General features: G+C 33.1%; 2 protein-coding genes across 2 annotated transcripts in view; both read right to left on the reverse strand.

The window, feature by feature from the left end:
• LOC111512181 (monocarboxylate transporter 9) overlaps positions 1 to 13,727 on the reverse strand; it is a 54,675-nt gene that overhangs the window by 36,903 nt on the left and 4,045 nt on the right. The window lies entirely within an intron of this gene.
• Chrac-16 (chromatin accessibility complex protein 1) lies at positions 10,284 to 12,598 on the reverse strand. Its single transcript, XM_074179889.1, has 2 exons — positions 12,365 to 12,598; positions 10,284 to 11,928 (listed from the first exon to the last, which is right to left on the reverse strand). Exon 2 carries the CDS (start codon positions 11,920 to 11,922, stop codon positions 11,491 to 11,493), a length of 432 nt encoding a protein of 143 aa, XP_074035990.1. The 5' UTR covers positions 11,923 to 11,928; positions 12,365 to 12,598; the 3' UTR covers positions 10,284 to 11,490.

A 13,727-nucleotide genomic window follows, 5' to 3' on the forward strand; every position in this document is an offset into this window, starting at 1 on the left:
AATATCTGCTATCACAATTGTGACTTAAACTTCCATATAGGTACTGTACTTTTTGTTTACGACTTCATTTTAGCATACTTTGTATTATTCCTGTTATAAATGTTGTTGAATTAACGTTATCATTATTATTTCTGCTTTGATAATTATTCATTTCAAATAATGGTGGACGAGCGTCGAGTAGAACTACATTTTTATCAAGACTCGTTGCTCCGATCGACTTTCCACACGAGTACTTTTATTCATAAAATTGTCCAAGTAACCTCATTTTGTTGAAAAATATTGAAAAATATCTGTCATTTCAAAGTTTTGGGGTGTGGACCATCGGGGGTAGTCCGTTCCTGACTTTGTAGCAAAACAACTGACTCCTGCATGAAAGCTCATCGACGGAATTCATTTGTTTAGTCAATTAGCAAAATTTGGATGATTTTGAATATTCACTTGAAAAGTTATCAAAGAAAAACATTTTTCATTTTGTAACTTCGAGGGCCCGTAACTTGGTTACGAAGACTTTTAGACTATACATTCCCGAGAGGAAAAGAGGAAGTCCAGAGACACCCTGTATATGACCGGTTTCGGGTTTGACCCGAAGTGGTATTTAGACAAAAGTATTTTTTATTAATTTCATTTAAACTATATATATATATATATATATATATATATATATATATATATATATATATATATATATATATATACAGTGTGTCCAAGATAAGGATCCTAAGCATAGGAATCTCAGTACCTGTTGGAGATACAGCTTAGGTTAAATTAGGAAAAAGTTGTGTTCTTTAAAGCTTATTTACATGCCGTTTAGAAACTTGAAGAATTTTCATGGCCTGCTGAGATATTTGGGAAAAACGAGAATTTGACAATATCAATTCTATTTTTTTCTGACTTCATTTGAAAAGATATCAAAAAACGAATAACACTTTTTCATTGGCACTTTTAAGGTACTACACGATGGTATTTTTAGTTTTTATATCCGACGTTTCGTTTTCAAGAAACCATCATCAACTTTATTTTTTTATATGACCCGAAACAAAAGTACACCCTGTATCTGATTCCATTTTTTATTACGAATTCAACGATGTATTACATGCCATTGTTTTCTTTTTAGTTTAAAGGAAAATTACATTTTTTTCTATTTTTAAGTAGGCGTTGCAAACAAATGCTTTGACGTAAATACCTGTCACCGAGCCTGTCAAATATTATTTAATTACACGATAAAATAGTAATTGTCGTTGTTGTTAGCCTGTTTGTCGAGTTGTTGTTTTTAGAGTTATTGTTACTGTTGTCGTTATTATTGTTTATTGTTGAATAGATAATATTGTGTTATTATCGTCGAATATGCCGGGTGAGCATTATGGCCATGAAGAAAAGTTTGACATGCTAACGTGCTACATTTTGTGCCACAAAAATACTGTAAATACAGCAGCAATGTATCTTAATACATATCCAGAAAGAAAGCAGCCATGTAAGTCCATTTTCTTAGAGCTGGCTCGAAATTTAAAAGAATATGGTTCATTTAAAAAGCCTGTTTTATCTCGAAAAAAGGAATCTTCAGAAAAAGCCCAAAATAATGTTTTACTAGCAGTTGTTGAGAACCCTGAAATATCAACTAGGCAAATCGAAAATAATGTAGGAGTAGCCAATTTTGCGTAAAAATAGATATCACCCCTATAAATTTAGGATTTGCCAAGGACTTAAACAAGGGGATTTCGAACGGCGCCGAAATTTTTGCGAATGGTATACACGCGCGTATGAAGAAGATTATAATTTCCCTTCAAAAATAATATGGTCTGACGAAAGTATGGTCACTAATAATGGTATCTTCAACCGCCGAAATACGCATTACTGGGCTCAGCAAAATCCGCGTGTTAAGAAAATATCAAGACACCAAGAACGTTTTGGGTTTAATAAGTGATGTGCAATTTTAGGAACTAAAATACTAGGTCCGTTTTTTTACTATAATTCTTTGACCGCCGAACGATACCATCATTTATTGCAAAACTATGTAGAAGACTGTTTAGATAATTTACCTCTGGCACAGGTCAATAACTGTTGGTTTCAACAAGACGGTGCTCCTGCACATAATTCTAGATAAGTTCGAGAGTATCTTTCGCAGCGATTTCCTGGAAGGTGGATTGGAACCTTTAGTGAAGTGTCTTGGCCAGCGTGATCCCCTGACTTAACTCCTCTGGACTTCTTCATATGGGGTTTTGTTAAAAACCGGGATTACCAACATTCTTTTGAAACTGAACAGCAGTTACGAGAATGTGTAACTGTCGCATTTAACAGTATTACACCAGAGATGTTACGTGATGTTTTAAGTTCTACAGTTAGAAGATCATACTTATGTGTGGAAAATAACGGAAACCTGTTTGAACACCTCCTTTGAATTAAATAAAAAATATGTTAATTTCTTTGTTGTTTTCATTACTTTAAAAAAATCATTATTAACCTACTTAAAAATACATTTTAAAAATAGAAAAAAATGCAATTTTCCCTTAAACTAAAAAGAAAACAATGGCATGTGTTACATCGTTGAATTCGTAATAAAAAATGGAATCAGATACGGGGTGTACTTTTTTTTTCGGGCTATTTAAAAAAATAAAGTTGATGATGGTTTTTTGAAAACGAAACGTCGGATATAAAATATAAAAATACCATCGTGTAGTACCTTAAAAGTGCCAATGAAAAAGTGTTATTCGTTTTTTGATATCTTTTCCAATAAAGTCAGAAAAAAATAAAATTGATATTGTCAAATTCTCGTTTTTCCCAAATATTTCAGCAGGCCATGAAAATTCTTCAAGTTTCTAAACGGCATGTAAATAAGCTTTAAAGAACACAACTTTTTCCTAATTTAACCTAAGCTGTATCTCCAACAGGTACTGAGATTCCCATGCTTAGGATCCTTATCTTGGACACACTGTATATATATATATATATATATATATATATATATATATATATATATATATATATATATATATTATAAGTGGGAAAGTAGGGATTCAAATAAAAAGGTGATAATTGAAAATACTCCTGAATTTATTTCCATCATTATTATGGAAATGACCAATCTCCATATAGTCTTTTTCAACTAAAATTACTTTTTTATTCCTTTTCTGCCAGTCTTCTTCGGTAATATTAGATACTTCTTCTTTAATTAGCTCTATTACCTATCTTATCAAATTTTATTTGCAGGCATATTAGGCGTACACATTCTCGAACCATCAGTCCACTCTTTTGTAATTGTGTCGTGACTGTCATACCAAGTTTCGTCCAAATTTAGAAAATTTTCCGTTGTTCTTGTCTATATTTAATTATTTGTTCTAAGTATTTGTTACGCAATTCCACTATTGTTCTGCTTTCCATAATTGCTTGACGTTTGTTTATTATTTTAAATCTAAATCCTAGTTTCTTTATCCAATTCTGCAGAGTTTTGTCACAGCAGCTCACGTTATCGCCGGAAGTATTCAATTTCTTCCTCATGATTTCAGTTGTAGGAATCTCATTGCTTTTGTAACAGTCGTATATTGTTTTTTCAATGTTTTTATTAGATGAACACCTGAAAGTTTTGGTAATCCTGTATCACATCGCGTCTTACGTTCATAAGGTTTGTTTTTCACTATTTTACGTACAGTTGAGAAAGGAATTTCGGTCAAATCTGATATTGATTGTAATAGTTTGTTTCCCTCGAAATCAAACTTGAGATGTAGATTCTTATATACATTGAAACATACTCGAATGCATCCGAATCTTATTCAGTGGTATCTCTTTTTCGCACTGTTCACCATCGCTATTGGAATCACTACACTGGAAAAAGTCTGCGTTGTTATCACACTCGTTACCACTATTAGTACTTGCCCAAGGACGCCACATTTTAAACAGATAACAAAAATTTTAAGTAATTATAACTGCACCAATATCAAATTCCAACACTCAAATCTCGATCAGTTTCTGAACTGAACACGACGGCGACAACCATCCCCGCATTCCCCGATTTCTATTCGTCACCGTAACATGAATTCAAATTCAATTTTATAACTCTTCAGCCAATCATAAAACTCGATTAGTAAAAATTATCCAATACGAACCGCCAATTCTGTCCACGTGGACTGTTTCGCAGCCGGTTCATTTCTATGTATTGGTTTCTTGGCCAACTTTAAATGTTGATAATATCGTTCACTCCGACTATACTTAATTGGATAAGGATTAACGCTGTATTGCTCTGAAATTATCAGTGTTTCTCTACTATATTATGCATGTTGTATACATATGAACCTTCCTCTTGAATCACTCTACTATTAAAAAACCCACATCAAAATCCGTTGCGTAGTTTTAAAGATCTAGGCATACATTGGGGCAGACAGCGGGAAGCGACTTTGTTGTATACTATATAGTGATACGTTGCAAAGCTAAGCAACATAGAACGATATTTTGTATTTCTCTGCATCTTTCACTTCAAACTGCAAGTATTAACGAAAGCCCAAAAGAGTTGAATTATGATTCTGTTTTGATCTGGCATAGATCACATCAGTGGCATTAGCTGATTTGTGAATGCAACTCTTAGGAAAAATCTGATGGGCTAAGATCAGAACTCCAATAGAGTTGCAGCGAAATGTAGTGATGCTGTTAAATTTAAGAAAATGCTGATGCAATATGTTCATGAATATTATTGGAGTTTTTTCCCAACACCAAACCGTTATTTTAACACCTCAACTCAAGATGATCACAAAGTGATCATCTTCAAGAGGAATATGATCACTTGGTGATCGAAACACGTGTCGAAGTGTTAAAATAACAATTTGGTGTAGGGAAAAAACTCGAGTAATATTCATTACTGCACCAAAGATTACAAATAGTATATCACAAGTGCAATATGTTCATGTCAAGATTGTTATAGATAGAGTGTATCGTGTATCATTCCGTATCAAGGACTCGCAAATAATCTCAATAATCGGTGTTTTTTCACAAACACGCGATTAAAGGATAGCATATTTTTAACTCAAATTTGTACTAGCATAATTTTGAATGGGTCAATGTAGAAACCGATATGAAATAATTGATCCTTGAAATATTTTGACTTTTCATTCAATTAACCAGTTCATTTTAGATTTATCGGAACCATATCTAAAATCTTATCAAAAAGGAATCAACTTGGTTACAGCGATATCGAGGATATCTGAAAAATGCAACGAATAAACAGAAAGTTACGAAAAATATCACATACATCAGAACGTTGAGGTGAAGATTGTAAGCTACGGATTGATCTAAGAAAAAATTAAGAAGCAGTGGCGATTTTAAGGGATGGCGATCATTAAAATATTCGAAAAATGCAGATAATTTGAATTGTACCCCCCGTGTAATAAAACTTCTACGTGAATTATATCACCACCCACTGATCTAGCGCCCTCCACCCTATTCCAGATGCTGACAAGACGTTTCTCACATCTCGTCAGTCAGACTACACATGGCAACATGCCAAATACAGATTCACCTGGATCGGTTAGTTGTACCGTACATGGAGAGGAATAAGATAAGGCTAAATCCGTCAAAGACTGAGCTGAATTTCACGAAGAAATTCACCGACGCGACGAGAAGATCTTCAGGTAAATGACAATTCAACGAATGTGTGTAGAAGAACAGAAAAGTGCGAAGTATCTGGAAGTTATCCTGGACAAGCGCTTGAATTTTCATGAGCACTTGAGTCTGGCAATTCAGAGAGCGGTAGCGTCGATTAAACGAGGTAGCGGCGATTAAACGAAACTACCTTCTCATTGCACGAAATTCCAAACTGAGTATTGACAACAAGCTCCTGATATATCAACAAATTATCAGGCCAGCTATGTTGTACGCTTGTTCCGTGTTCTGCAGCCTTAAGAGGACTCCGTTGCGGAGACTCGAGACGATGCTTCGTATCGTGACTGATAATGATCGATACATTTCATTGGAGCGTTTACGAGACTTAGCGAAGGTCAAACCGTTCACAGATGTGATCCGAAGGCTTGCTTACAAACACTTCAAGTGGTTCCTTCCGAAAAGTCCGCTGACTAGTAATATCACGGCAGTTAGAGTTTATCATAATATGAAGCCCTCGATATTTTCCATGAGCGACATGTAAATGACCGTTTGTAAGTTCATGAAAAAACTGGCATAGAAAACTTCCTGTAGACATTCTGTCCTGGTTTTTTCATGAACTTTTTCCATGAGTATCTAGCTAATCAACACATCGACAGCTATGTTTTCATTTGAACGACCTAAATATCAAAACCATGTAATGGTGGCATAAGTCTTGGCGGCAAGAGGCACATTACCTTGTCGTTTTTAATAAAGTATATGTTTCTGGATGAGCGTCAACCCGCTAACATCACGGGGGGGGGGCGTTTCCCACCGCCTCCTCTCGGCGGGGACGCGCCTGTCTGAAGTAGAAGTCACTTTGCTACCTACACTACCCTTGAGATAGAGGTACTCTTGATACGTAGACATGTAAATAGTTTATTTCAATAACTCAAAAACGAGATACAAATGATCGGAGAATCTGTAAACTTTTGCTCTAAGAAGGTCACGGAGTTCGATGAAAATTTGCTCAAAATTGAACAATTACTTCAAAACCCGGAAAAATGTTTCTTTAAGAAATGACGTCCTTGAATTCAAGAAACAGATAACCTGGAATACTCTTCCACATCTAACAATATAGAGATCCATGAGGTTCCGGAGAAAAATAACGAGAATTTAGTTGATATCGTTACGAAAATTGGGAGATTCTCAAATACATCATTGGATCCTGACTCCATTGACACTGCTTTTAGAGTCCCCTCCAGAGCAGAAAACAAACCAATGAATATCGTAGTGAAATTCAGGTTTAAACAAAGCCGAGATTACGTCTTAACTCCCGTTAAGTTAGCGAAAAAAGATGCCACCAATCAGCGAGGATTCACTCTGGATAGTGTCTCCAATAGATTCTTCATAAATGAACATTTGCCAACAAAAACTAAAATGTTATTGAAACAAACTCGTGAAGATGCCAAAAATAAAAATTGTCGTTTTGTTTGGGTTAGAAAAACCGACACATCCAAGACAATGCAGATCTCAAAAATAGAAGATCTGCATAAATTATAGCGTCTATAATCACCGGCACCATGCACCATCGCAAAGGCTCTAAATATCATTTATAAAAATGTGCGTGGCTTGCGAACTAAACTATGTGAATTCAAACTGAATGTGTCAATCAACAAACCTGATATTTTGTTAGTTTCTGAATCATGGTTGAATAACGAGACAATATATGACCATGAAGTGATAGATCCCAAAGAATATGCAATATTTCGGAGAGACAGATCATCCAGTGCTAGCGAGAAAAAAGATGGCGGGGGAGTTTTTATGGCTACCAATCATAAGCTAGGTGCATCGCCTTAGCCAGATTGTGAAATTGAAGCAGAAGACGTGTGGATTTCTATTTCTTTAAATGGAGTGAAAATGTTATGTTGTGTCTATTTGTCACCGAATAATGATTATGCCACTAGTTGTTTTGTGTTTAAACTAAATTCTGTAATCACACCCAATAACCGTGTTGTTCTGATATTTGGGGATTTCAACTTATCAACAACTTCTTGGATATATGTAAGTGAAAGCTCCTATCTCGAACCGTATAATGTTGAACTAAAGTACCACAATATTCTCGATACACATTTCAAAATTTTATGCACTTCAATTACATTCATAACACAATAAGATTTTAGACCTCATTTTCTGCAATCGTACCAAAATAAATCAGTTACATCACTGTTCTAGTCCATGAAGATAGTCATCACCCCTCAATAGAATTCATATGCAACGTTAGCCAAATCGGAAGCCTCCGTAGACAATCGATTAATTGCCAATACAATTTCAAAAAAGCCGATTATTCTGGAATAAACCATGCAGTATCTGCTATTGCATGGGATAACAATTTTGCTGGAAACTCTTTGAACCATAATGTAAAGTATTTTTATAAAACTATTAGAGAAGTTATAGACAACGAGGTACCAAGTACCCCGAAAGTAGGTATTTTCCACCCTACTATACAAAGCAACCATACGAGCGGTTAAAGAAAAGAATTAATTTCAGCTAAAACGGAAAATATATAAAAATGAGAATGACTTCAATTTATTCGAAGTGCTTAGAACTCGCTCGAAGAGAATAATCGCGATCGATTTCAAAAACTATCTGCATTCTATTGAAAACGAGTAACCTTCTGACTCGAAATAAATCTGGAAATATCTATGCCTCTATCAAAAAACAATACGCAAGTAAAATCCCGAACGAGCTTATTCATGATGATACATAAGTCAAAAACATTCAATATTGTATCAATATCAAGCAGAAGAGTAATCTCTGATATCAACTACTTATTCCACATACCTTTTCGGAGAACTGTATTTCAACTGGAAGAGTAAGATTTGTAACTCAATATTTTGGAATGCTTAGAAATTAATAGATGTGAGAATTCGATAAATTTACTGAATGGCCAAATAGAATGGAATTCTTCCCCTCTGTTGAATCTGTTTTCTAATATGGAAATTGGCAATTAGGTTATTACATATCAATCTAATGATTTGGTAAAATTTCTTTTATAATGTTTGAATGTTTAATTTTATACCTGAACTCTGGTGAAATTAATAGACATCAAGTATGTAGTTCCTTTTATAATGCTCAAATTCTCAATTAGTTTATGCCTATACTTTAGTAAAATTGTTAGTTTTCAATTAGATAGAAGGTCAAATTCGAATTGATATATTATATAAAGCACTAATCAGGTATAATTTAGTTAGTATGATCATGTCTGAGAAAGCTATTGAATAGCGAAACACAAATAAGTGTTACTTAAACACAAGGTGGTTATAAGGTCAAACGATTAAAATATGATACAAAAAAATAAAATCATATAAATCATAGGTGCTTTCTGATCTTCGTATTTTGTTTTAGCTTGAAATAAAACATGGATATGTTATCAGGGAAAGTTGTAAATTAGGACGCTAATTGTTAGCCGAATTGGGGTTCGCTATTTGAACGGTTTTCGAATTATCAAATGTAGTCGCATAGTTGAGACTTGAAGTTTTGCGCTAGTCCACGGTCAATAATCAGCCGGGTAACTATTCTGAACTATCCTAGAATCGTTTTAACTGCGAACACAAATACGCCTAATAGTATGTAACAGACTAAGCTCTACACATTTCCACTTGGCAAATAGCTTTTTTCATTTTCACACTGTTAACGATACAATACTTGCTGCTGCCTTCATCATTACACCAAGAAGATGAAATTTGCATGAAAGCAATAATAGTTCAGTCTACCAAGTTTGATTTTCATATAGCCTTCGTAGTGAAAATTTCACTGATGTACACACAATTGGAATTTACTAAAATTTAAAACGTCATTTAAATACGATTTAATTGAGCAACTTTTTTTCGATTCAATCGAATTTGTAATTCTTATAGTTTCCGAATTTCCCATTCAAGATGGCCTGAAAATATTTTATGAAGATTGGAATGGTCCATTAGAAATCATGCTGTTGAAAATGCCCCTCAAATCCGTAATAATGGACCATTCAAAAATAAAAAGGACACTGAGGAACACCAGAAGAGCTGTTCATTTTCCGTGGGTTTTTTCACTGGAAGAGGAGTACTGTGGTGAACACTCTAAAGATGATTTTTCTGAAGGTAACAACTTAATCTTGAGGTCACCTGAAATACTACTGTTGAGATTTCTGAAAATTAATTATAAATAGAAATAGAAATATAAATTATAGAAAGCTATGTTGGACCTAAATTAGGACCTATCCTTGATATTCCAAGATCAGTTCACTGCCATTGATAAATGATATCGTCATTTAGAATCTGACAATATATATATATATATATATATATATATATATATATATATATATATATATATATATATATATATATATAAGAAAGTACTCAGAACTGTTGCTGTTCGCATTACAAAAGGATTTTATAAAAAAGTTCCTCATACAGACATATCAAAATTCAATTGGTAATGTCTTACAGAGCTCCTTTAAATATTTTCAACTCTAACAACTCCTGAATAAACCTGGAATGGCAGATTTTCCAATCTTCTCACAAAATTTTTAGAAAAATGATTATACTAACAATCTTAACTACCATAATATTCATCAATCAACCCAACATCAACCTTTTTATGAATTTCAAAACATCAAATGTTACATTGATATCTAAGTTAAATGAAGGAACATCAGGAGCAGGTCATTTGAAAAAATACAAGTCTAAGACATTTATTTAAAAAAAAAAGAAATAAAATTGGAGAAGCATACAAATTTGCAAGAGAAGAAAAAGTATAACAGGATCAAAAAATTACAAGATACTCACCAATTTCAGAAGGAATGTTAAGAGTAATTTAACAAAAATAAGATTCATGAAAACAACACAATGACACAGAATGTTCAAATAATTTTATTTTTATTTATATTGGTTTTATATATTGGTTTATATTGGTTGTTTTAAAAGGATTTTCTCCAGAAAAATTATTATTAACAATAATTATAAGGCTTTGTCTTCAAGATTTTTCTTCCGACAATTAAGTAGGTATATTTGGTTTGATTTGATGAAATATTCTCAAATTGTCATGGCTTAAGACCATGAGTGTTTTTTTTTTTGTAAATTAGTCATCACTTTCATGTCACCCTATCTAGCTAAGTAACATATTCTTGCCGATAAGTAAAAAAAAATGTACAAATGAACACTGTTAGTTGAACTGTTATAAACGAACTCTTTTCCACAAACTACCCATAATAACTAATAAATAATAATTCCTAAAGTGAGCAAGTTAAAATTTGAAAAAATATTATTTTTTGCTTCTGTAACACATAAAACATCTTAGGGTAAGAATTGGTACACCTTAAACAAAAAAAATATCATTGATGAAAAAGTTTTGAAACCATCCTTTCAATATATTTTTCATAAAAAAAGTGCTGTTCATCAAAATTATATCATATTTGATAATTTTGACTATCAAAAAGAAGATAAGAATTTTTAAATACTCAATTTTTCAAAGACCAAAATCTGGCTTCATCTTCAGAATTATAAAACCAACTATGCCTTATAGTTATTCTTTCTCTTATTTCCAAATTTCTTTTATAGATGTTGAAGATGAAAATTCCCAAAGGAGTTCAATTTCCTGATCCCCTCCACGATAAAATAACTTTCACTCAATAATAAATTTACATATTTGAAAGCTATTTTCCATGCCCATTTAATAATTGTTTTGAGGTCTCAGACCCATTATGTTGGCCAATCATTTCAGTAATCATATTATTTTCACTGCTTGTACTCAAGTTTTTTTTCATTTTGAAAAACCATTTTTTTAAATTGATACATAAAGCTTTACATTACAGATAACCCATTTTAGGAGTATAAAATGGTTCACAGAACCATAATCAATAATACAGTTCCAAAAAATATTATTCATTCAAGCACTAGCACTACTTCCATCACTTTCCTCTGAACTGGAATCTTCCTCATCATCTGAAGAACTCGATGAAGATTCTTCTTTATCTTTATCATTGGCGCCTTGTTTCCTGGCCATTATCTTTTTGTACTCTGCAACGGTAATTTTTTTGGGCATGATGTCCCTCAGAAAATTATACCTTTCCTCAGTATGCACAACTTCTGCCAGATGCTTATAGTCTAATTTCTTTGCTTTATTTGCTGTATTGTAAGCTTCCAAAGCGAGGGTTCTTATGAACAACTCAGTAGCCTTGCACATCATCATGGAAGATTCTCTGTCCACTGTGTCTACGTCTGAGGAACTTTTCATGATGGTGTTTATTCTTGAAACCGGCAAATGTGCCTTCTTTGCGCTGTTTCCTACAGACATTGTCACTTCACTTGATTTAGGCATAGATTTCTGAGGAGAAAAAGAAAAAAAAAATGTTACTTACATGTGATATTCACATTTTGAAGTTTTTTACAATCATATTCATATTAAGGCAAGTTAAGGTTTTTTATTAAACATCTAACAAAGGAGGAATTTACCCAACATGTTTGAAAATTTGGATTTGTATTTGCTTCCATAAATAACTTTAGGCAAAAGTTTGTGAAACTCAAATTCAAGTCATAAGATAAATAACAGATATTTTATTCACGTCAAATTGAACGGATTCTTTGTTTTTCAAAAGATTTTGGTTAGGTGGTAATGATAAAACAGACAACCATCGAGTTTATTCAGGTAGTTATTTTATAATCAATTCCAATTCATCCAATAGGTAGAATATCTCTGATCATGTATTTTGGATAATGGTCTTCTTCACAGCGAAACTTGGCATTTCCGAATCTTCTCTTACCTATCAAGTTTTTGGTCACCATTATTAATCTTCAGTCTTCTGTTTCTTTGGAATTCTTTTATGTGATTGTATTGCACATAGAATGTATCATGGTAGAATTTATTATTATTTTCAGAGCTGTTGCTTCTAAGAATGTCGATGTCTTGTATACTTGAACATCCTTCAATTCCACACCGCTATATCTGGTTGTTCATTTCATTAATATTGTTATGACTCACTCGTTTCCAGTGTCACTGGGCACACCCATCCAACAAAGTATAGTGACGTCTCATCGTCACCATGGCAACATTTACTAATCACAAGCGAATAATAATGAGACTAACATAAGAAAGCTCCGACGAATTTACTGGAATGTCAGTTCTGACTATAAATGTGAGCGCATCGAGGTAGTTCGAAGATTAGTTCAGAGGCTAGTCTAAAGATTAGTTCCAAGAGCAAGATCTTATTAAATTATCATAAAGAAGCCACACGCATATAACAATATTAACTGTGGTCGAAACATATTAGTTTTCAAAGTTGTAGTTGAACATTTTCATATGTGATTGATTTCAAACTATTAGTTACTAGGTGAATAACACAAAACAAGTAACACTTTGTATTTAAGTAACACTGGACAGTTTACAAAACTGCAACAACCGCAACACGTAGTTCGCTATGCAATAGTTTTCTCAAGCGTTTTCATATAAATCAGCCAATTCCATCGCCAACTTTTTCATAAGTACATTCATCGTGTTTTTTCATGTTACTTGAAAAAAATAGGCTTATAAACCTTGACGAACTATACCAGGTGTTTCTCAATTACATGATAATATCTATAGGGATTGTTTCTGGCAACAACACCCTGTCTGTACCAGAATATACCTAATAAACTCATTAATTCCAATAGTTCAGTAAAAGATTCAACCAGTTTAGAAGTCTAGAACAGACAACTAAAATGTGCAAGTATCCTGATGTAGTTCATTACAATACTTTGGATTCAAATTTAGAGATGCAATCATTAGATTTTCAGAATAATAGTTGGACTCTAGGATTTGTCGAAGAAGAAATTTTGAAATCTTGGAAAAGATTACCTGACACTCATACCAACTTGAGAGATTTAGCAATGGCTCTGCTAACAATATTTTCATACACATATTTTTGTGAGACAGCATGGAATATTATATTGAAACAAACAAATGGAATCGGTTAACAGTGGTGCTTGCATGGCTTTGAAATGTACCAAGTATAAACCCGAAATAGAAGATTTAGTAAACAAACTTCAGTTACTTCAAGTCAATTAAAAAATTTAAAATTTTTCTATTTTCTTTAGACTTTACTTTTATGATATGTGACACGTCACAAAAATTTTGTTTTGATTTTTCAA

This window comes from Leptinotarsa decemlineata, unplaced genomic scaffold (genome assembly GCF_025532065.1).
Source record: "Leptinotarsa decemlineata unplaced genomic scaffold, Ldec_3_MD MMD2_tig00026282_RagTag_RagTag, whole genome shotgun sequence".
Taxonomy (NCBI): domain Eukaryota; kingdom Metazoa; phylum Arthropoda; class Insecta; order Coleoptera; family Chrysomelidae; genus Leptinotarsa; species Leptinotarsa decemlineata.

Bases quoted from the DNA above. Each gene is read 5' to 3' on its own strand.
- Chrac-16 (XM_074179889.1), bottom strand. From the start codon at position 11,922: ATGCCTAAATCAAGTGAAGTGACAATGTCTGTAGGAAACAGCGCAAAG.